Source organism: Brachyhypopomus gauderio, chromosome 13, assembly GCF_052324685.1.
Source record: "Brachyhypopomus gauderio isolate BG-103 chromosome 13, BGAUD_0.2, whole genome shotgun sequence".
NCBI classification, from domain to species: domain Eukaryota; kingdom Metazoa; phylum Chordata; class Actinopteri; order Gymnotiformes; family Hypopomidae; genus Brachyhypopomus; species Brachyhypopomus gauderio.
In genome coordinates, this window is record NC_135223.1 from 1,504,950 (window position 1) to 1,529,926 (window position 24,977).

General features: G+C 43.7%; 3 protein-coding genes across 4 annotated transcripts; 1 reads left to right on the forward strand and 2 right to left on the reverse strand.

The window, feature by feature from the left end:
- Nucleotides 1-884: 884 nt before the first annotated feature.
- LOC143473264 (serum paraoxonase/arylesterase 2-like) lies at nt 885-4,778 on the reverse strand. Its single transcript, XM_076970155.1, has 9 exons — nt 4,640-4,778; nt 4,044-4,114; nt 2,990-3,045; nt 2,564-2,726; nt 2,345-2,471; nt 2,030-2,230; nt 1,680-1,761; nt 1,470-1,598; nt 885-1,358 (listed from the first exon to the last, which is right to left on the reverse strand). Exons 1-9 carry the CDS (start codon nt 4,714-4,716, stop codon nt 1,197-1,199), a joined length of 1,068 nt encoding a protein of 355 aa, XP_076826270.1. The 5' UTR covers nt 4,717-4,778; the 3' UTR covers nt 885-1,196.
- Nucleotides 3,882-20,644, forward strand: ywhabl (tyrosine 3-monooxygenase/tryptophan 5-monooxygenase activation protein, beta polypeptide like). Of its 2 annotated transcripts, none has more exons than XM_076970157.1 (6): nt 3,882-3,904; nt 10,215-10,520; nt 15,902-16,025; nt 19,025-19,188; nt 19,358-19,453; nt 19,591-20,644. In XM_076970157.1, the coding sequence occupies exons 2-6, from the start codon at nt 10,227-10,229 to the stop codon at nt 19,639-19,641; spliced, it is 729 nt and encodes a 242-aa protein (XP_076826272.1). In that variant the 5' UTR covers nt 3,882-3,904; nt 10,215-10,226; the 3' UTR covers nt 19,642-20,644. The 2 variants fall into 2 exon arrangements, with proteins under 2 accessions (XP_076826272.1, XP_076826271.1); XM_076970156.1 differs by lacking the exon at nt 3,882-3,904 and adding an exon at nt 8,337-8,496.
- Nucleotides 20,645-22,018: 1,374 nt separating this feature from the next.
- On the reverse strand, nt 22,019-24,295 carry negaly6 (neuromast-expressed gpi-anchored lymphocyte antigen 6). The gene is made up of 5 exons (XM_076970158.1): nt 24,101-24,295; nt 23,697-23,810; nt 23,177-23,323; nt 22,944-23,054; nt 22,019-22,692 (listed from the first exon to the last, which is right to left on the reverse strand). The coding sequence occupies exons 1-5, from the start codon at nt 24,147-24,149 to the stop codon at nt 22,481-22,483; spliced, it is 633 nt and encodes a 210-aa protein (XP_076826273.1). The 5' UTR covers nt 24,150-24,295; the 3' UTR covers nt 22,019-22,480.
- Nucleotides 24,296-24,977: the final 682 nt, after the last annotated feature.

Below are 24,977 nucleotides of genomic sequence, written 5' to 3' on the forward strand. Positions count from 1 at the left end.
AAAAGGAACCTGCACCTCTAAGATCTTCTGCTGTGTGTTGGGACTACAGCCCAGGATGGTTAAAAGGAACCTGCACATCTAAGATCTTCTGCTGTGTGTTGGGACTACAGCCCAGGATGGTTAAAAGGAACCTGCACCTCTAAGATCTTCTGCTGTGTGTTGGGACTACAGCCCAGGATGGTTAAAAGGAACCTGCACCTCTAAGACCTGCTGCTGTGTGTTGGGACTACAGCCCAGGATGGTTAAAAGGAACCTGCACATCTAAGATCTTCTGCTGTGTGTTGGGACTACAGCCCAGGATGGTTAAAAGGAACCTGCACCTCTAAGACCTGCTGCTGTGTGTTGGGACTACAGCCCAGGATGGTTATCGATCCTGCACTTGGTTTCTGGTTACAGAACTGTTGGCGCAGTACATTTAGGTGGAACGAGTCATTTGCAGCAGTGAAACATATAAAGGTCCCAGCATCACTGCTGCATGTGATATAGTTACAATTACAGCACCATGTGGGTGGAGCTGCCCTGTTGGGAAGAGGCCGCCACCCACACGTCTCATTGGTCGACTGGTCACAAAATGATCAGTGCTGAATGACAGAGGATGACGGACAGGTTGTTCATGGTAGATGGGGTACAGTATGTAACTGTGAACATATCCAATGCACCAAATAGAGGCTACACTCTAATAAAGTGAGATATGGTATTGAAGTGATACTGACAGAGACTGAATATGTGTGTGTGTATGTGTGTTTAAAAAACGACGGACAACAGATTGACTCAGGATTATCACTTACTGGGTGTGCCGCTACCATATTTCAAGTATTATATGAATTCAAACCTGAAAATGTTCTGAAAAGCAAAAGTTGTATTATAATACTGTGCGATTTTGACTGCGCTGTGGAGGTATTTTTCACACATTCCCACTTTTATTTGATTTATATTTAAAGTGAATGTTAAGAATGTATTAAACAATTAAGACATGATTTTATCTGATTTTGAGTGTTAGTCCACCATCTCAGTCTCTTTTTTGTAACATATTAATGAATATTCAAATTATATTCTGTAACATGTAATAGTGGTAAAATTCAATCGAAAAGCCGCAGGAGCAACACACGTTTTCTACACAGACAGCTGTGGACCTAACTGGCATTTCAATGTTATCGTCCAGGGTCAGGTGACCAGGGTCAGGTGCCTGTGTGGGGTCACTTAAGGTCACACAGCAGGGCTTTGTGGTAAACTGTTCCTACGAGAAGCTTCCCTCTGTACGGAGTGGCCACCGAGGACCCCATGATCACTTTCCCATCGTCCGCATACACCTGGGAGACCACCGGCTCTTCAGAGTGGATGTTCTGAACGCGAATGACCTTGAACAAACAGAACAATGTCACTGACAATTCAAAAAACACAAGACATAAATGGCAGAATGCTGTCCAATATGGACCTGAAAAAAGACGCGCACACACACACACACACACCTCTGAGCCAGGTGGATCGTTTGGATCATTGTGAAGTAATTTAGCTCCATTGGGATGGCAGCCCAGCCACAGATCACCAGTGTTCTGCTCCACTTCAATGTTGTCACAGAGGGATCCCACTGCAACGTCCTGTACAACCACAACCCGGGTTGGAGTGGGAGGAGTTTACCCATAATGCATACCTTTTGATAGCTTACCCATAATGCATACCTTTACATGAGAGAGCTCATTATTTTTCTGGATCTCCAGCACAACAATTTTGTGATCCGTGATATCCGAGACATACAAATATCTGGAATAAAGGAAGCATCATGGAAAAGGATTTTTAAAGGAACCTAAAAACATCGTCAAGGTGTAAACAAGGCGGCATATTTGTGGCACCGCCTTCTGAAGATGGACATGTCTCAAAATTGCTAAATTGTGAACTACCCCTTTTTTAGCTCAGAATCTTTATGACCCACAGACCCACACATTGATAGGTAGATATATTCAATATGTAAATCAGCTTGTGAGAAGATTAACATAAATGATCCAAAGCTTGACGTGCCCTCGAGACTTGCCTTTTGTCGGGGGAGATATTGATGCCATTGGCAGAAGTAAATCCCCCTGCCACAGATTTAACTGCCCCGGGGCTATAGAACACCACATCACACCAGCGTAGGGAAAGGAAGAACTCCAGCGTCTTCAGGTTGGCGTGGGTAAAGTAGTGATCATTGGTGGCATAAAAACTCTCCACTCCCACAGCTACGATGTCATTCACACTGCGAAATTCGCACGAGACAAAAAAAAAAAAACGTTACAGGAATTCAGGCGTGCGCGTCTGCCAGTGACACACGCACAACTTGCGCTAGAAGCTTCTGTGATGAAGGCCATACTTATGGAGAAGGTCGTGTTTAACGGTCTTCACATGCTCCAGGGCGTTTTCATCTTCAAGAACTTTAAAGATCTCGACAAGGCTGTTGTTTTGGGGATGATTCACAACAAATAAATATCTGGTGCCGTCTGCAAAAGGCCGAAAATGGGGGAAATCTTTTGAAAAGTAATTCATAGTATTGTATCTTCAAGGGTTGCAAGTTATGGTAAAACTGCCACACCTTTTTCATCTGTGTATATGCTGATTCCATGTGGATTGAAAGAATCGATGTCAAACTGTCCCTTGATGTGCAGGTCTACAGGTCCGTCTCCTGAAAGCACGTCTAAAGTGAATATTTTCCCAGGGACATCTGAATATGGAGGCAAACCTGGGTACCTCAGACCCTGTGTGAAAGTTGTAGGGTGATTAAACTTATTTCAAAATGGGGATGCAAGACCAGAACAGTACAAGAGACGTGTACGACACCATACAGATACAACTTATGATACATGCATGCAACACACACACCAAACCATTTATAACTGAACTACATGAGCTCTGGCAAAATACTGTGCAAAACCACAGTATCAAAAATCAACAAAGGCATATGAAAACTGCAATATCGGCACACGTCAATGGAGTCATAAATGAGATCATAACAACATACAGAGCTTATGAAGGCCAGCCCATCTTCCAGTATGGTGATGTCCTCAGCTCCGGTCACTGTTCAAACACAAGACAAAGACACCAGGATGATTTTAGTTCTACGTGGTTCCGGGGAACCAGCTTGGCTTCACGCCGCCGCTGCCCTTCCAGAACTTTCACGTCAGCAGGGTAGGGCAACGAATGGGGCAGCAGGTCGGGCCGCCCCGGATCACCAAGGGGGGGGGTTATGTTACACGAGCCGTGAGTGAGTGGGCGCACAGGAGGAAGAGAGAGATCCCATGTTTCAGGCAGGCCCGTCTCACGTGTCGGTACACATCTACCACTTCATTTTGGGTCAGGGAGATCTATAAACAGTTTCAAACAGGCAACAGGTACCATGCACATTTTAACACGGACAAAACACATGGAATCGTTCGTTAAAGCTTGGTACGTGATCAGCTTGTATATAAATGCTGAAATGGGACAAAATGTACACACCAAAAAGAAAGTTATTGTCACCGCACCATAATGATGTAGCAGGAAACTTAGTTCCTTAGGAACCTTAGGAAGTTCAAAACACATGTTACTCATGTAAACAGGGGAAAACCTGTTCTGGGCCTTTGAAATGCATCACTTTTTAAAGTGTAGCGTGATTACATTAACTGGTGACCTTTCATTTAAATGAGGGTGATCACACATAATCTTTATTCTGGGCATCCTATTTTTGGGACCTAAAAATGTGCCATGCTGGTATTTCTAAATTCCTAAAATATGTGAGATGCATCCTCCCTGTCACGTTGACATTTGTTTTCTATAGTTTTTGTGCTTTGCTCCGCCTTCACGTGTCACAGTTGGTCGATCATGTACACACCATTGCAGCAGCCATCGCCCTATACGCTGTAAACGCAACTGATATTGGTCTAATTCATCAGTTAAAGTGAGTATGTATACAACCCTTCATTTATGGGGAGTTATTTAAATGCCATGACCGGCTTTGGAGTATTTTAATATGCTGGGCTGCTATAGAGCCATTTTCATTCTTTGTACATGTGAGCAGTGTTGATATTTTGACTTACCTATTCCTTTTATTAGCTGACATTTTGGAAGGTGATTTTGGGTGAGTTCTCTAAAAGCAAGCGACAGATGACTGCAAGAAAAAAAAATAACATGAGCAGAATTTTTATTACAGCAGTATTTATAGTAAACGCAAACGTAAGGCATACTCTTGAAAAAACCCTGTGATCGGCGCAGATGCAAAATCCACCATTAACAGAAAGACTAATTTCGCAAAGTCAGCAGTACGGAAATCCCGAAAGGCCATCAAGTTACTTTTTCCTAAACTCAATTTTCTTGTTATCTCAAGACAACAAAAGTTACAAAGTTATTTATTCGAGGTCAAAATTTTATCCTGCATTCCAGATGATTTTTTAAAGTTCACAAGAAAAAACCGATTGTCATGAATAATAAATGGTACACTGCACTACTGTACAGAAAACTGTAAACACATTCTGACCCCTGCAGTTCCCACACAGGCCTATAGACCAGCGTGACTTCTCAAAAGTGCAGGTCTTGTTCGATAAAATGCGTGTGCATGACAAGTTAACGTCAAAAAGTCTTGGACTACGTTTGGATTTGCACAGCTTGGCTGTCCGGCTATTCAAAGTCGACCAACCTTAGCGCAATAAGCCGTTGTCCGATGAGGGCTGCAACAGCTACAGCAAACAGCGACAGCACCACTAACTTCCCCATGCTGCTCTCGGACTCACCCTCTGCACCCAGATAATGACGTCGACTTTAACCCTCTGTTGACTGATTGGCGCGAGAAATGTTTTTTTTTTTAAAGCTTGATTCATTTTTCTTGTATAATTACACATTTTAAATTATACATTTAAAATAATAAAGTATACATTGCTAAATGATTACTGCAAAAACATGTGAAATTAAAATAGGTTTCAAAGTCGGTGAGTAAAAATGCCTACAACAAATGTAAAGTTGCTTGAATTTTGACAAACCAACCAAACAAAAGACAAAAGTGTAGGATTTTATTGATCCTTTTTTGCACAACAGGCAGTGATGCTGCACTGTGATTGGCTTGTGTCTCAGCAATAAAACTAAATTAACAACTTTTTAGTGGTTAGCTTAGAACCTTTTATTTTATCTAAATTATTTAAACGTTTAACTTTGTTGTTCGATATCTTCGCATGAGGTTAAGTAGTCTTTTAGTTTCTGGTTGCCACTGTGCAATGTACTATATTACCATTGTTTATTGTATTACATCACTGCATACCTCAATAGCTTTATACATTTATGCAGTTATGCTATACTTGTTATAAAAAGCTATTTGAACAGTTGACACAGTACCTAATGAGGTGTGACAAAGTATCTCTCAAAAACTTTACCAGTTTTAACTTGTAACTACCACTACTTAAAGGCACCACCCTTACAAACATCTGACATGTCTGCAAGTCCCTTTAAAGTTAATGTATGCAATTTTAAGAACACAGGCTAAACATTTTGTCCTAACAGCTAACTATCATTCAAAAACAAAAGGGAATGTCCTGTATGATGCGATCAGATAAAAATCAACAGTCTTGCTGTATCAACCAATCAGAGCTCTTCGCAGTTAAGCATGCAGGACATCCCGGGCTAAGTGCAAACATGTCTTTAGAAGGAAGGACCTTGGGAAATGGTTTAAGAAGAGTGCGGGGCATGGCTAGAAAGTGGCTTTGTTTAGTGTGAACTATTAAGAACTTCAAAACTGAGAAATAAAGCATGTTTAGATGCAGCAAACATTTTGTTCCTAGCAAATCCTATGGATATATAATCTTAAATCAATCTTTATTCTCACCTTATTGAGACACGAAAAAACTCTATAATCAACAGTTAAATCAAGCTCATATGTCCAATGTCAATTTACCTCTGCTTGGTTGTAGAAAATGGATAGACAAGTTTGCAGAACTCTAGCAAGTTGACACAGTTACACTTCCATGGCAATGGGGTAACATTCAGAAAGCACAACTTGGTTTCAGGTCAGATGTAAGAATTTCCCTGCAGTTTCTGTTGCCCTGCCTCTGAGCACTGACCTGGGGTATGGTCTTTGGTCAATGCACAGAAAACTGTTCTACCAGTCTCACAAGATTCAGGACCTCTCAGTACCCACCCACCCCCGAGCAACCCACCCCCCACCACAGTATTCTGTGGTTTGTTTCCAGTGCACCTTGACAGGGCAGTTAAGCTTTGTAGCCGATTACCCCATTCATGTGCACATGGAGCTACAACTGCACTCAGGGATTGATCACAGGGATCGAATGCAGGGATTGAGTGTAGGGATCGAGTGCAGGGATCGAGTGTAGGGATCGAGTGTAGGGATCAAGTGCTGTATCGATTCAGAAAAACTCTTACAGAAACACTTTTAATGCTTTTTGGATACATTGTTTATCATTCTTGTTTAGTTTAAAAGTTTTATTCATTGTATTTTGAACTATTGTTATGCCTAGGTGCTAAATATTTAAAGAATAAGATACAACATTCTCAGCTGTTTCATAGACATGGGGATTAATACAAATTGCCGTATTTGTCTGTAAAGTACTGCTTTGCTTATCTCTCATCTTCTCCCTGTCAGCAAGTACTGTAATGACATCAAATGTTACAGTTTCTATATAGACCTAGATCTACATACCTGACCTAGCTATCAAACTCAGACGAATGTGGGAATACGTGGAAAACTTGTCCAAAAAAAGCTACCAGCCAGCCACAGTTGGTCAGTCTTGGACAGAGAATATCAGTGGAATTGAACTGAGATAAATAACTCACTGCACATTCAGAGAAAGGATCCGTGATTCACCCAGCTATGGCCTTGTTTTGTCTGAGCGGTTCTCACTGTAATATGACCCGCCACGCCTTTGAAAAACTTGGGTGTGGCATTCTGTGAATGCAAAAAAACCCAAAAAAAGCAGCCATACCGGTCATGCAAGGATTTTGTGTGACCTTCAGTTTTTGTGTAAAATCAGCCCTTTGATGGAATCTCTGACACCTTTTTCATACTGCTCACACTATGCTCACCTTCAACGGAGAGGCCTGTCCTGAAATAGGTTATGACTGCATATCTGTAGGAGAGACGTAAGACCGTGAAAATAGGCTCTTTTTCCCCATGGAAATGAACTGAACAGAAATAGCTCCTGTTTTATAAGGCAGCCACTGTGTCCTGTGCTCCAGTTTTGTAGCAGCAACAAGAGTTTGCCATCATTCCAGGTTTCACAGGTATTTACCTGACACTGTGTTTTAAAATGCAATTGCTAAAGTTTAAAATGATCAACTTTTACAATATCAGAATTTGGAAAGTCATCGGACCTTGAGGGAAAGATTTTATGCGCATTAAATGTTTTGACTGGAGAAGGGGTCTTTAGCTCCAACCTGGAGCCCAATGCTTTGCATACGTTTTTTAAAACTGGCCAATTAATTGTATCAGTTGTTAGAGCAGGTAAAACTTGAGAGAACAGTGATATAATGATACTATACCCAAGTAATTTCATCTTAGCTATTCCTATCTATTTATGGCCTACCAGAACATCTTTGAATAAGCAATTTCCTTCATTGTTATAGTTTGGTACTTGAAGGCTATAACCAGCCCCACCTTTTGGCCTAGGCCAACCAGGCCATGGCCTAGGGAAGAAATGGTTTAGGGACAAAATAAACCCAATGCATAATTATGCATTATGCTGTTCTGTATGCTGCCCAACTATACTAAAAGGTAAACATTGAATTTTGATGTTTACATACAGTTAACGAATATGACTTAAGATACTGATCAGCTTGTCAGCAACAATAGTAATTATTTACTGATTGTGTCTGTATGTGAGAGATTTACATTTACTGTACTGTATAAATTCGTTTAGTATTCTGCAGTTCCGAACTCCCGAATAGAACTGTACTCAACTTGTTGGCTTCTTGTTTTTATTTTAGACTGAAAAGTGTAAGTGCAAAAGGTGTGGACGAAAAGGGGGACGCTGATTTTTTTGTCCTTGGGTACATTGCAGCCCTCGCTATATCATATATTAGTACCATTCAATTTATGAAGCATTTATGAAGCATTTGAATCTAAAATGTCTCTTTGGGCAACTGGTTCCTATCTAATATCTAATATCTAACTGAGGCACCTAGTTGACACTACTTTTTTTAAACCAGTGCACCGCTATCTATGTTTGTGTTCTTGATTACACTCTACATGTTAGCGCAGCTACAATCTGATCACAATAAAGACGTTTTTAAACGTTTTTATCCAGACTCAGATTTTTAAAAAGCACCTAAGCTCGCAATGGCTGTTGTGCAATCGCAGGCTGTCAAGTCAGTCGTCGCCTTGGTTACGTTTGACGTCACGGCGCCCCGCGCCGCCTCGGCTCCTGGGGGCTCGCGCGATTGGCGGGAAACCCCGTGGATCGGCCCCGCCGCTCGCGAGGATCAGCTGTGCGCGCGGCAGTTAGCGAGCTAGCCCCCGTCAGGAACGCCGTTATCCCCGTCACTCTCACGCAGGTAAGCCGACGTTACCGTCGTCCGCGAAACAGCGACCGCAACGCCGAGGAGGACGCGGGGGGGTCGGGGCTCTCGGAACGGGTCCGTCGTGTCGGTCAAGCGGACGCTAGCCTGCGTGCTAACCCAGACAGCCGCGGAGCTGACGGCGCGGCCGCCGGCCGAGTCGCTTCCTGCTCGGCGGGTCTCGTTCGACGTCCGCTGGTTGAACTAGTTCGGTTGGCGCTAACTAGACGGGCGGCGCTCGGTTAGCTAAACGTTAACCGACTGGTCCGCACTACGACAGACGCGTCGGGCTCATTTCTGAGGTGAAGTGAAGACAGACGGGATGAGGGGAGACGGGTCTGTCTGCCGGCCCAGCCCGCGGTGCCGTGAAGGCCGGCGGGCAGGTGTCCACCGTCGCTTACTGGCCTTGTATGGTCTGTTAATTTAGCCAAAAAATAATATTTGCCTCTCGGTTTGAACCCCGGTTTTGTCTTTATTTCATGGGTGTCTCCGTATCTACTCGCGCCGTTTCACGGAGCTATAAGACTGGCGTGTCAACAGGTAGCTGACTGGTCTGATGTGGGGACGACTGGGTGTGGTGAGACATACGGGCACATCCGCATTTTTGGTTAGTGTGTGGCCAGTTCCACGAGGATGAGTGTGGATGGTGTTTCTACACTGCTGGGTTAGATAGGTGAACTAACTTAAGGTGGTTTGTTGACGGTCACTTTGATGGTGGTATCAGTTATTTATACAAGCTGGCTAACTGCGATGTGTCGTTATATTTTAATCAGCACATGGTGACAGGTGATTGGAAAATGCTCATAGGGACACTAGCTGAACTATAACATGTCCTACCTTTAAAGCTATAATAAGAATCATAATAAAAAATCTTATAAATCAACTCATTTTGATTGGACTTGATTCATTATGTCTTATAAAAATGAAATGAATCTTTTTTAATCTTAAATGACGCAGTGCATTAAATTATATTGTGATTTGGTAAATTGTGATGTTATAATGTTCTAGTGTGACAGAAACAGGTTTCTATACTTAAACATGTATTTGCAAAATACCCCATTTCTGGCTTAATATTAGGTATATTTGCATCATGCTTGCAGATGTTGGAACGGTTACACATTGTTTTATGGTAAACAAACAGGATATTGCTTTAGGACGTTTTGTGAGATGTAACTAATCATCATAAGTAATCCAGCAACATTGTCAGAACCTGTCCCACTACCACATTGTTCATAATAGGTGTATACTTCCTTAGTAGCAGCTCGTCTTACAGAGACCCCCCTCTCATGTATACGGGTGCCATTTGACGTGGAACAAACGCCTAACTAGTCACTTACAGAAACACCAGTCTACATGTTTATGATGGTCACCAATAGCATTAATAAAACATCCCATACTTTGAGTTGTGGTGTATATAAACCAGTGTTTCCCTGTCCTGGGGCCTGCGTGGCATATTTGACTTTTCTTTCCATAAACACACTTCACTGCTAAGCTGAGTCAGGTGTGGTGGGAGGTAGGAAAATACTAAAGTGTGGCGTAGTGCAGGGAAATTGGGACCAAGCCCGGTTGACGTGCATATTGACACCACCCAGAAAATCTAGAACATTTTGGGGTAGAGAATGCACACAATGCATTGACTTTAGCATGAGCAAAACATGGAGACCAGAGGGACCCCCCCCCCCCTCCCCCCCCCTGACCTAAACGTTTGTGTCCAGCTCCAAGCAGCCATGGACAAGAGCGAGCTGGTGCTGAAGGCCAAGCTGGCGGAGCAGGCGGAGCGCTACGACGACATGGCCAGCATCATGAAGAAGGTGACGGAGGCCAACGGCTCCCTGTCCAACGAGGAGCGCAACCTGCTCTCCGTGGCCTACAAGAACGTGGTGGGGGCCCGGCGCTCCTCCTGGAGGGTGATCTCCAGCATCGAGCAGAAGTCTCAGGGGGATTCCGAAAAGCAGGAGATGCCCAAGCAGTATCTGACCAAGATCGAGGGGGAGTTGAAGGACATCTGTAATGACGTACTGGTAAGGACCCCTACGTCGTTAATTTTTCCCCTTTGCAGAGCTTTGTTGACACCCCCAGTGTGTCTGGACAGGTGCCAGAGCACAAACTGTGGTCACGCGCAGCTGGTGTCCTCATGATTTAATGATTCGTTCTTTACTGGTTTTGCTTTACATTTACATTCCATCTATAGCATTTAGCAAATGCCCTTGTCCAGAGTGATTTACCGAAGTGAAGATTGTTCTGAAGCAGGAGAACAGGAATCGGGGACGCCGTTGCGTAATTTGGTCTGCAAAAAGACCCCAAAAGAACGGCATGCGTAGTAACGAGGAAGAGGGCGACCTCGCCTCAGATGTTGATGAATGAATAACGCACGCTGACGATAGTCCTGATGAGGCGGCTCATTCTGAAGTGAATCGGTAGTCATGAGTAGAGGGCTCCTTCAGGCCAGGCCAGAGCGGTTCAGGCCTGATGTAATTTCTTCCGTCACAGTCTCAGGTGTCTTCACAGCGAGACAGGGGTTACAGGTGAGAGCACTCGGGCGACTGGAACGCACACACATCTAAGTTGCTAACGTCTGTTTAGCCCTGCAGCTTTGACTGTCCAAAGAGAAGATGGTGTGCGATTGCCATATCAGGAAAACCTCCCTTAGTGCGTCTGTAGTGAAACACTGATCCGGCGTTGACCACCATTTGCATACAAAGCGCCTGCCAATAGATACAGCATTGTTTGCCTGTTCTGGTCATGAGATGCAGTGCTCTGTACATGAACACACCTGAGTCAACTCCTCACCAAGGGCCTGTCCTGTGTTAAACTGGGCGTGGCTGCGACACAGTGCTGCTAATCAGGGTTTGGAATCTCAGGGTTCTCCTCCGCATTACTTCTGAGATGCTCGGTGGGGATCCCTTTATTTTAGTTTATTTTAACGATTACTTTTTAAAAAATGGGACACTTCCCAGACGTGGCGTTTAGTTCACTCACCCACACGTTCAGCAGGTTTTCATTTCACCACAGGGAGGTGCTGTTGCATCTCCAGTATATTTTGTGCAAGGGTGGAAACAGGTGGTGTTTTACATCAAGGCCAGTGCATATTCTTGTTCTCAGCAAATCCGAAAAGTCATCTTCATGTGTTTGCTCAGTAAATTCAATAAAGCAGGTTTGGCACATCCGTCATGTTATTGGCTGTCACGTTAACGGGCAGAATTGTGTTGGTCTGTGTAGAAGCACATGCTGCATATAATTCACTACACATCACCACTGAAGTGAACAGGCTTCCCTGGGGGGTATTTTGCCACACTGATAGGTAACAGAACAGAGATATGGGTACCTATCTGCACTCCACTACCCTCAGTCCCAGATACAGATCATGTCTGTGACTAGACGCTCTTGGTCTACGGCCAGATCATCAGATAAAATGTGCAGCAGAGTGACTGATCTGTTGGTTGACATGTCAGAAAATTATTGACTTCAAAAATACACGGTGGGCGTGGTGCATGCTTAATTTTTCAAATAATTTTATTTGGCCGCTTGTGTAAGGGTTGTTTGACTTCTGTGCTATTCGTGGACGACTGTATATTCTGACAATAACTAAATGATAATGTTAGTACATTATTGAACATGAACGCTCTCTGACAGTCAAATAAAAAAAAAAAAAGTAACGTAACGTAAGAAACTTGTTTCAGTCAGCATTGCCCACAGAATCTTTGCACTTTGTAATAACGTTAAAACTACAAATAAAATGAACAAACTGAAATAATTGTCCAAAATATGACTAGTGGTGACTAGAGATTTCATGGATTTCATGCATTCGCCAAAACCAGCCTGGACATGCCATTTTCAGAAAGTGTATAAACCAGTAGAATAAACCAGTAGAATGTTCTGCATGAATGTCACCACTACGGGAGGTTTATGGTTTCTTCTTAGTAGGAATGTGCATTTGCATCACCGAGGCTGATGTAATGCATTTTATTTTTTTCTTGCTTTCAAACAATGAAGGCGACCCTCTGCCAGGACGTCCACGTTCAGTCTCATAATTTAAAGACAGGAGAGAAGCCCTCTAAAATGCCAGGGGTCCAGACGTCAGCGGACCCGTAGCTAGTTACGCCTTTGATGGGTCTAGCTGGAGCTGGACCCTGCGGGGGAGGGGCAGACGGACATCTCCACGCTCACACCATGATGCCTCCGAGTACGCAAGTTAGTTGTGCTGTCTCGAGTCCTTAATAACGGCACTGCATATTTTGCTAATTGAGTGCATCTTGTCAGATTGGCAGTGTCTGTTAAAATCTGAAGTGTCACTAAACATTTGGTTCGAGGCAATTCAGTAGAACATGTAGCTCTTCTCTTCCGTGAAAATCCGCAACTTGTCCAGACACGCTTCCGCATCACACGACTCACGTGAAACTTTGCCAAGAGACAAGAACTAGCCAGAGGCAGCAGTGGAGATCAGATCTTGTGCTTGAGAAACCATTAAGGGAGGAGTAATCACTCTAAATATAAAATTATTGGCATTTCTAATATAGAGACAGGCCCATTACTAATGCTTATGTATAAATAAACCTGATTTTATTGAAGCAGTGGTGTTAAACTGCTTTCATCGTATTTTGGGATGGATGTTCATCCCAAACTAAATCTGGTGCACATTTTTAAAATCAGTGCTGTCGTAACATGATGCATTGATGCAAATTGGGATATCCTACCAGCCCTACTGATTAGGGCTGTTTGTCTGCTTGCTGTTTTATGTAAAGATGTGTTCATAATTACTGTACTACGTCTTTGTAATTTCTCAAGTTATGTTTCTTAAAGGATAACCCACAAACCCACTGCAGTGTTATTACTTGCTTTTGGGTGTTCAAAACATGTAAGTAGGACGAAACGCCAACAGCAGGCACCAGGATCCCACAGAGGGTTGAACACCAACACGGTTACCCCACTGTACTGGTATAGCTAATTGTGATCATGCACACCCAAATATTGCAACACTGCCTGTTTCTTAACCATGGTAATGTTGTAGGCCGTATGGCGGTTTGATTGGGTGGTCGTGGTAGTGAAAGGCGTGAGCTGCACAGACCCAAGCCAAACCCTCTTTCAAGACTCCCGACTCCTGATAAGGGATCGGCCGAGTTAACGCCCTCATTCCAACTAGTCAAGCCAGTGTTTCAACTAAGCAACCAAGTTGCAACGAAAATAATAGATAGGGTGCATCTGTTTTATGATCTGCTCTGGGTTTTTTCTTCTTGGGGGTTCTCAAACTAGTCAGACCAGACTTTTCTCCTTTTAAAGAATCATACAGCTGATTTGATGTTGTCAGAGTCCTGATGCTCCTTTAAATTAAAGGTGTTTTCCAGCCACGGACCCTTAGCGCCTGTCCTTCATCTCTTTAAATCGCTCTTAAACAGCAGGACAGGAGCACAGACGGTCCTCACTCCGTCTGCCTCATGACTGTAGTAAAACTTTAAGAAGTTATTTTGGTTTTTACTTCTATTTCTGTTTTAAATATGGGGACTTTTGAATCTTGCTGAGGAATATGACTTTGTTTACTGTTATTATTTTTGCCAGACCACTAAGCCAGCCAGCAATGAAGAGACAGTTTTGTTGACTGAGAGACACATACACATACACACACACATACACACACACGTTGCACATACCTACACACACGTGCCTAGCTAATGTTAGCTAGCAAACAGTGAGTGATACCAATGATATTTGATGTGGGTGCTATTATTAACTAATCATGTCACATGAAAGATCTGTTACATTTTAATGTACCAATGATTTCTTGGACACTCCGTCACGCACTTAAAACTTACGCTATTATCTTATTTACCAAAGCGTAACTTTTGGGTTTTGTACTTCCCCATTGCTGAAATGCCCATAAACATGAGCTCATGTTCAGCGTTTCCTGCATGACGTGACTGTAATTTGACACTTGCAAATCTCAGAGTGCATTAATGTTGTGGCATTCCACAAGGCTCGCGCCCGTCTAGGCTCACGCCCGTCTAGGCTCACGCCCGTCTAGGCTCACGCTCGCGCCCGTCTAGGCTCACGCTCGCGCCCGTCTAGGCTCGCGCCCGTCTAGGCTCACGCCCGTCTAGGCTCACGCTCGCGCCCGTCTAGGCTCACGCTCGCGCCCGTCTAGGCTCGCACTCTGTTTCCTCGTATTTCCATGCATTTCAGATTTGGCTCGGTTGGACTTTATCAAAGATGCGCAGTGAATGGCAAAAATGAATCAATGCTGTGTAATGAAAAAGGCACCAGCTCCTTCAGCACAGAGTGGTGTGGGGTGTGTTTATGTGCACTGTTCACTGACTCTCAGAGAAGCCAAAACATGTTTCATGAATCACCCTCTCGTGTGTCGTGTTGCTTCCGCCGTTCCTTTCACTGGTTCCTCAGTGGCGTGTGACATGATACCGTTTTGGCTAATTCATTTCATTCTGCTGGCATGAATACCAGACAGGTCTGATGGTTGTCTTGCATCTCTTCAGTATTTTGTATCCTTATCCTAATGTTTATACACTCACCAACTTCTTTTTAGACACTCCTGTTTTATATGTGTACTTTTAGACACCACCTGTTGTATCGGTGTACCGTTAGAGTCTGTTCAGCTTTCCTCAGCAGTCCCTCCACAGGACTGTTGATGGCCTAACTGGACCACTTTGTTTCCTGCACTGACTGCTGTCTAACGGGGTAGAGGGTGGTTATCAGATTGGGGGCGTGGCCAACAGACAGCTACAGTCTGTAATTTCATGCCTATAAAAGCATCTCTAACAGATGTACCTAATAAAGTGGCCAATAATTTTGAAATACAAGGCAAGTAAATAAAATGTCAGGTGAATGTGTGGGAGACAAAGCCGCTGACCAGTCAGGTCGTGGTTACACCTCGTATCTCCATTCAGTCAGTAAAGCCATTCACTAAGCTCCAGTACTAAAACATGCTGAGAGCAAGGCGCTTTCTGACCAGTGTTGTGCTATGATGTTATCTGTGTAGGGTAGCCTTAAGGCAATGGGGGATATTTTTGTAGCATGTGGTCTTCAGTGTTTCTCTGTGCTTGCTGTACAACACTTCAGTTGAGGAACTGAGGTGTGTAGTTCAGATCATTTTTGTTATTTTTGGGTTGGTAAGTATCATTTAATTTGCGAAAGTGATAGAAAAGTTTGTGATACAAAACTGTAGCATGATTGTTAGCTTAACCATTGAGTCCTATACGTCTGCTTGGACGTTGTCTTTGACAGTACAGGAGTGAAGATCTCTGACGCTCTCACACAGAGATAGTCTGTCATTGTATTTCACCATATGCACAAAAAAATAAAGGTTAAATGTGGTTGTCTGCTTTTCCAAATTGTAATTGAGTTTTGTGTCTCTCCTCCCCCACCACAACCCCTCCCCACCTCCCCATTGTTTCAGGATCTACTCGACAAGTTTCTGATCCCCAAAGCAGAAGCTGCCGAAAGCAAAGTGTTCTACCTGAAAATGAAAGGCGACTACAACCGCTACTTAGCCGAGGTCGCCTCGAAAGAGGAGAAAACGCGTAAGCCCTCGTTTCCAGACTCTCCACACGCGCAGACACCAAAGGGGAACTTGGGGAGGTGCATCACGAACAGCCCCGATGGCAGCGTAATGAAAACGCACAAACACCGCCCTCATACACCAAGCTCCTACTCATAACTACATAACTAACTACATAACTGTAGTTCCCATTGATGATCGATGTTACTCGGTCATCTCATCCAACACTACAGACAGGCTTAAAGAACAAGAAATAAGCTGGTTTCATCACCAAAAACTTCAGAAGCACATTTCTTGCACAGCGGATGAAGGACATCTATCCCAATGGTCTTGTTTCTCTGGGAACCTTTCGTGCTACACTGCAGTTTTTGCAGCCCCTATATCTTGAACTACAGTACACGGTGGTTTCTCCCAGCAGGCTTTGCATCTGAATGGAAATGCTTGTTCTTACTCCAGTCTCTAGAGCTCACAGAAACCATCAGGAACAAGCTCCTTCTCGAGCCGAGAGTCGATTTAGCCAGTCTGGCTAACACCAGTTACCATGGACGCACTGGGCAGTTGTTTGGTGCTCCCAAGATATTTCGGGCGGGTCCATTAAAATCCTGCGGCCAGGGTGTAGCATTGCCGTGGTTTTTAAAGTACATTCTGTAGAATCAAAGATGTATTTATTTTTAGTGGACAAGGAAGTTCAACATGGCTGCCAGCATATGTTTTGCTTTGTTTGTGAGTATGGCCGTTGAAGTTATGGTCGAATGTTTGAATGTTACCTTAAGCTTGAATGCTTCCTTAAAGCCTAAAGGAAAAGCAAGGAGGAAAGAGAGAGACATGTCCTCCATTAGGGATGTCCCGATCCAGCTTTTTGAACTTCCGATCCGATACCGATATTTATTTGCACTTCCGATCCGATACCGATATCGGCCGATACCGACACCAGCCTATCCGAGCATGTATTAAAGTTTAAAGATAGCCAACTTACTTTGTTGTCAAACTCATGTTGAAAAGTGTTTTACTCTTGATAACAAGTAGCCAGCTGAATTAGGTGTGTTTGAATAATACACAATGGTTGGTAAGGAGAAACTGACCTGTTTATTTAGCAATTAATAAACTCAAAATAGACAAAATATTAAATAACAAACAGAAATAGCATCAGTAAACCAAGGATTAAAAAGCCACAAGTGCAAATAATATTGTAAATTATATTAAAAAAGCAAAACACACAAAAAAAGTGGAAAATAGTCTATTAACAAATAGTCTATTAACATCCATTAGTGCTCTTGAACAAGTGTAAACCAAAGCTTAAAAAAAAATCCGTGCAGATATCGTAAACTAATTAAAAGCAAAATGCCTTCTACTCCACACTTTGCTGCTCCATCCCCATCTATACACTCCCTTCAATTCAAACGTTTCTGCCGGTGTTAATTGTGTAGGACCTTTCTTTTTGTCTTCGGTTTTCTTTAGAAACTCGTCATGTTGTTTATGGTGGTATTTCGCTAAATGCTTGATTAGATTGGTTGTATTAAAAGTTCTTACAGCTTTACCACCATGCTTGACTTTACTGTGGCATATGTTGCACTCTACCTCTTCGTTTTCTCATCCTTTAAGGTAAAATAATCCCACACAACTGACATTTTTACCGATAACTTCAAATTTACACGGCGGTCCTAATGGTTAGGAGATGCCGCGGAGCTAAATTGGGGCAGACGCTATGCTCGTGTGCTGAAGGTGTGCTGGAAAATGCGGACCGGATTTTACTCTCACCGGCAAAACCACAGCAAAAACTGGAATGGATTATCTAAATGGGTGCGCTGGAAAACCCGGATCAGACTTTCAAAAAAACTGGATCGGGAGTCTGGATCGGCATTTTCTCGTGCCTGCCGATCCGATACCGATACGCATTTTTTGCTAATATCGGCGGCCGATCCGATCCAAATATCGGATCGGGACAACCCTATCCTCCATCATGTACTGTCCAGTAGGAGAGAGAGAGAGAGAGAGACATGTCCTCCATCATGTACTGTCCAGTAGGAGAGAGAGAGAGAGACATGTCCTCCATCATGTACTGTCCAGAAGGAGAGAGAGAGACAGACAGACAGACATGTCCTCCATCATGTACTGTCCAGCAGGAGAGAGAGACATGTCCTCTGTCATGCACTGTCCAGCAGAAGAGAGACATGTCCTCCATCATGTACTGTCCAGCAGGAAAGAGAGAGCTGAGGGAAACCGTTATTAGCACTTGGTACTTTATCTGACTCACTTATAAGTACCATACAGTCTGCTTTGAATACCAAGCTTTATTTCATCGTGCTTCATTTTGAGTAGTGTTGGGTCTGTTTCATCAGATGATGAGGTCTGGTGGAGGGTGTGTTCGTGTAAATGAGAATGCGTTGACCTGCTATTGAATTAAGTGGTCATCTGCAGCGCCTCAAAGTTGCCATGACAACCTTGGTGTATTGTGTATTATCTTGTTCTCGTGTGTTCTGCCACCTTTGACAACGACACGCTAACATTTCCACCGGTCACACCCCTCTCACCCCGCTCACCCCGCGCACCCCTCTCACCCTGCTACCCCTCTCACCCCGCGCACCCCCCCCTCGCGCACCCCTCTCACCCCGCACTCGCCAGATGTTTCAAACGTGCACGTTTCACATGATCTGCTTCCAGGTCCCGATTTGTCATAACTTGCTACAACCCCAGCAAAAAAATGTATATGCAGCAGTAAACGTTTCCTCACCTACTGCGACTCCCTGCAGCTGAGCGCAGAGCGGAGTTAACTAGTGTTCACTCGAACAGAACGCGTCCAGCCAGGCGCCTCAGAGGGGGCTGTCCAACCACACCGCTCTCTTCCACCCAACCACGGGATCGGTGGTGTACGCCCGCCCTCCATGGGAACCATGGGAAGCTCAATGTTCCCACTTGTTTTGGGAACACTGATGGCAATTGCTTTCTTCTCAATATTTGTAGTAGCTCTTGAAGTCTCCGATTGACGTTTGAGTAACTGGGTCCTTCTGCGTCAATCCTCAGGTGTCATCGAGGATTCGGAAAATGCCTACAAGGATGCTTTTGATATCAGCAAGGCAGATATGAAGCCCACACACCCCATCCGCCTGGGCCTGGCCCTCAACTTCTCCGTCTTCTACTACGAGATCGCCAACCAGCGTGAAAAGGCCTGCTTGCTAGCTAAAACGGTAGGGGACGGCCAAGAGGCGCCAAATACTACCTATATAACGATTCGGCGATTTTGATACACGGTCACTCGCGTACAGCCACGTGTTCGCCAACCGTCGAAGTCGCGGTGGATAGACGGAGAACTGCACAAGGGCGTTGGTCTCGTTTTTTAAACGTTTTCCCTCCTAGGCTTTTGACGAGGCCATCGCGGAGCTCGACTCCCTGAGCGAGGAATCGTACAAAGACAGCACCCTGATCATGCAGCTTCTGCGGGACAACCTGACCGTGAGTGTCGCTGCTCTCATTCGCACTGGGAACCCCAGACCTAATAATAACGACACATTTACTCCTTACCGCTGTGTAACTGATGAAACATGCCCGTGTTCAACCATTCATGGCTAAGATTTGGTTTCCTTCCGCAGCTGTGGACTTCGGACAACAGCGACGACGCCGAGGAGGACAGGGAAAAGTGAAAGCCCCACCCACACCCCCCCCCCCCCCCCCAGTCCTGCCCCTTGCCCCGCCCACAGCCACACCCCCTGCCCACCCCTGCCCTGACGTCCGCCTCACGTCGTCCCCACTCGCCACGTGCGCCGACACCACCTCATCATCCGCTTCCGTCTACGTCTTCTCGTTCTTTCTTTTTCTCATTTCCTAGTCATGGTGGGTTTGTGTTTCTCTGCAGGGATCTGAAGGTAGTGGTGAGGAAGACTGTGTTGTGCTTAAGGGGGACGGGTGGTGGGGTGTGTTCCACAGGAGGCTGTGAAGCTCCTCTGCTGATCTTCGTCGTCTCATTAACGTGGAGGTACCTGAGAGCCATCTCTCCACTCCAAGCCTCCAGGTCCATCTCCTCACATCGGTCATATATATTCTGCATGTCTGTTTGGTCGAGCAGTCCGAATATCCTCCATAGTCGTCAAGTACATCTGAGATTTTATAGTCTGCGCTTACAAACGGTCGTGGTCATGTAGAGGAGAAGCAGTAACCTGTAGGCGGTAAAGACACGAGCTGCTTCACGTGGTCGCCACAGTGCTGGGAAGGGACACATTCCATCTGCTGTCACATCTTCAACTTTGGTTTTTTATTTTTTCTTCTTCCCTCGTTATGGGTGATGTGCAGATGTCATTTTGTTACACTTTTGTATCAGTTACGAGGTAAAGACCCCTAGGATTAAAAGCACATAAGCTTGATACTGTTACCATATGACTGCACAAGCATCAAAATTTTCCTGTGTTGGTAGTCAATTACTATTTTGACCAATTATGTTTTGTTTTATTTTATTTTTGAGTTTTATAATTTTTGATACCTAAGTTGCATGTGGCTATGAAGCAGTTAATGGGACTTTGTCACTATTGGGCTGACTAGCTCTGTTTCGTGTCTTCTTGGACTTTCAAAATAAACTCCAAGCGTAAATGTTATTTGGAGGGGAAATATGTAATTTCATCCATGTGGAATAAAAAAGGTAATAATTTAACACTTTTAATGTTTTGGTTGTTTTTATTGTTTGGTTTTGTTGTACTTATTCGTTCATTGATGGTTTAGTGTGTAATGCCCTTACATTTGCATGGTGACACCACTGAAAGCAATCGAGTCATTTTGCTTAGGTAGGACATGCAAGAATTTGCTTATGCAAACCATTTACTCCTTGTCTTTTGCGCCCTCTAGTGGTTACCTAAGATCAGACGAAGCAACAGTAGCCCTGGCCTTTTATATGCTAGTAATTGACTGCTAATGTGCAGTAATGCAGGAAAAGCATGCGTGATCAAAGAGGTCTATGAACCTCAGCGAATTTCAGCAGGTCTGGCAGGACCAAAAGGCAAAACCATAGCAAAGTATTGAAGAGCATACTCTGAAAATCTGGGTACTCCAATCATTTGATTTGATTCGAGTTGAACCACTAAAAGGTAAACCACCTAATACTAACAAAACAGCTGTAAACTTTGTACCCAGGGAGAATGTGGTAAATTACACATGAAATAAAGCTGTTTTTAGTCATGTGAAGCTACCTCCCTCCTACTGAAAATACAAACGCCGCCTAGCTGTCTAAGCAGGAAATGCATGATGTGTGGAGAACAAACAGGCCACAACCTGATGCCCACTGCCACATGAAGTGAACCGTGTTGTCACACTGGCACCTTTGAGGGGCGGGGTTATATCAGCCATCAGCAGATCCTGAAAGTCAACCGTGTTGTCACACCTGTTAGGGGCGGGGTTATATCAGCAGGTCCTGAAAGTGAACCGTGTTGTCACACCTGTGAGGGGCGGGGTTATATCAGCCATCAGCAGGTCCTGAAAGTGAACCGTGTTGTCACACCTGTGAGCGGCGGGGGTTATATCAGCCATCAGCACATCCTGAAACTGATATGCAGGAAGCAGGAAGAAAATGGGCAATTGTAACAACCCAAATGACTGACAATGGCCAAAGTGTGATGACTGGCAAACGTGCACACACACATATATGCACATATATATAGGACACTAATGGTGACTATTGAGGGCTCAGGTACTCGGGTGGTAAGTATTTCTGAAGACAAACTGAACTGTGCCCATAGTCTATTGGACCAGACCAGGAAGTTTGGGTTCTCAATTGCACACAAACTTATTTCATTCTTTTTGTCCAACAGGATACCGTAATGCCTTTAGGCATGTTGAGCTTTCTGGACAATAGTGTAACAGAGACTTAACTGTGCAGAAACCTGAATCTTTCTCATTGTGAAAAAGATGCGTCAGTATACATATTTGCACTGTTACAAATCAGTTTCGGAGGAAAACATCGAGTAACCAAGAGCCGCAGGCATATTTTTGTGCTCTCTGAAAGGCTTTGGTAAGTGCGATCGAGTGTAGAAAGTTTCTCCAGTTATTTCCTTGCTCCATGGTCTAAAGCTTGATTAACTTTCATGAATTTTTTTTCATGTGAATTTTTATTTTGTTCATTTTTAACTTTGATTTATTTTATAGCTAAATATATTCTTGAAAGCAAGATACCATTAAAACACTGAATATAAAGTAGATTTGCTGAACATGAATTAGGTTACTACTAGCTAATGAAGCATCCTAAAATTAAGACATGAATGATGGACAAAACAAATCAAACTAAAACTATACAAAAAATGTTTCTACTCTAAAATATTTCTTCCCTCTAATACCAGGTACAGTTATTGTCTTTTCAGTTCTCTATTACAAAGAAGCATGAATCTCTTTATGACACAGGAAATGCATGTATTTCTCTCCATGGATCCAATCTGAGGGGCTCATGTTTAGAGTCTCAAAACTGGAGCTTCAGAACTTCATCCAGGGAATCTACAGCAGATTTCAGTTCAGGGAGAGCACGTAGATGGCTGAGAACAGAGGCCCCAGGAACAGGGGGCTCTGTGTGTGGCCCCTGGCACCATTACACAGGTTCCCCTGGCAGCAGGACAGACTCGCTATGGTGCTGGAAAGGACCAGTTGAGTGGAGAGCTCACCCATGCAGAAGCTCCTGGTAGCACAACCCCTCATCATCACCTTCTGTCCACCTGTACCCACTGCAAGCAACATGGAGTAGAGCTTCAGAACTGGACCTCAGTGCTCTGGACTTGCTAGTCCGACCTACACATATTCATAACACGCTACTGAAACCCTTCTGTGGGGATCACAGTTCTAGTGGGGCTTGAAGACATTATTGTGAATGTGCGATTAGATTTTTTTTTACATAAACATGTCCTGTATTTTAGAAAACAAATGAAATAGGGTTCTGCAAACATCTTATCCAAATGTTCTGATCTCATTCACCTACCTGTCGATTTAATGCAGTGGTCCTCATTGTCAACACAGTTCAGTATAGATGAGCAGTCCTCTCCCTTACATGTGTAACACGCAATACCATTTGAAATGTTTTTAAATTCCTCTGAAAAAAAAATGGTACATTAGCTATTTATTTGAAGCAAAAGCAGCATCTAAACTAGCATTTGTCCTCATTAAAGTAGTGGTCTGGTCATCAGTGGTCATTTACGTTTGAAGGTTGCGTACCTGGTTGTCTGACGGAGTTGCAGAGGGTGGTATTACAACACTGATTGTTAATTTTTGTCTCACTGACCCCAAAGTTAACTGACGCTGTCACACAGTGTTGGGCGGATGAGCAGTTTTTCACTGTCATTTCAGACTGCAGAGTGCTCCCTGGATTCAACAGACAAAACGTGAAACTATAGTTACCGATAGTTATGCCTTAGTTATGCGTTAGTAGTGCTGTCAATTCCAGGTGCCGCGATTAAAAGTCCTCACCAGGATTTTGCTCAGGCTTCCTGGATTGTGTTGATTCCACTAATTTTACCTGGATTGCTAATTAGAAAATCTAGCAAGCTTGAGCAAAATCCTGGTGAGGACTTTTAATCGAGGCACCTGGAATTGACAGCACTACTAATTATCTCTAAATACTGTAAATGGTCCTTGTGATTTTTGATAAAATCCATTTTAACAACCTTAAAACCTTTAAAGAGGCACAGAGACACTGAATCATGTCCTGGTGTTATTTGGCTGTCTTGAAACTTACCCACATAGGTTGTGGTTTTCATGTTGCTACATACACCATCAGGACAGTTGATCTGTGTGTCAGCACACGACAGGGAGAACTTAGGTATACACTGATAGCAGGTCAGGGATAGCACTGAAATAAAAATTGACAATTATTTTTTCCCATTTTCTGTTTATTATTTAATTTTCATAAGAACATTACACCAATTTGACATTTCAGTCATCATTGCTAGTGCATTTAATATTACAAAGATTACCCTTGTTTATCTATATATTTATCTACTTAAAATGACAGAGTATTTCAACATTGCTCACAACACAACAACGAAAAAGTGATTTTTGAGTGAGTTTTGCTCAACAAGGAAACTACAAAGATAATGATAAAAACAATAAACTTATATGAGGAGAACGCATTACAAATACCTTCACCCAAAAGTGCACTGGTGAGGATGAGGAGGGTGGCCTTTATCATCTTGTTTTGAGCACAGACTGCCGAGCTTGGTGGTGGGAAAGCTGATGTTATTCAATGTATGAAGATGACAAAAGTGAAGATGGCAGAAATCATACTCTGAAATAGATACCCTACAAATGGCATGCCCCTCTGCTTGTAAGGTTAGACCTCCATTATAAACACCCATCCCCGCACCCACCCCTTGAAGGAATTCACTCTCCTTTTCTGTCTTTTTGGTTATTGCTGCAAAATAACAACCCCTCTGCACTGAAAGCCAAGCAATGAGCAAAGGTCTAGCAATTCTGGCGCTCAGTGAAAGGGCGATGGCGCATGCGCCCCAAACAGAAGGAGGCTGTGTGTAGCGTTCCTATTGCGCAAACAGAAGGAGGATTACGGTGTTCCTGTTGCTTAGCATGTAGTGCAACAACATAGTCATGGGTTTAATTCTAATATCATATTTATACAAATCTGCTCACAGTCTTCGCACGAACCTGATAAAAACATATAAACTGAGCTTTGTTTATTAAACAATGTAGAGGAATGTCAGTGTCTCCCGTATGAATCGAATGTTCCTCATTGAGTTATGACCAGGGGCGTCTCTACACTATAGGGGTCGGTGCTGCCTGGGCCCACCAGATGTCGCTGTGGAGCAGTACACGGCATGATCAATAATTCAACGTGACAAATGATGTACATCCATTTTCTTCAGAAGTAATATTGTTGCGCCTTTATTAGACATGACAACAGTGTCGCTGTCCGATACATCTTCCTGTGCCCATTATGTCCATGACGGCCAGTCAGCGTTGGTGTGATCAGTTGGAAACGCTATGCGCATGCTCAGCGTACTTC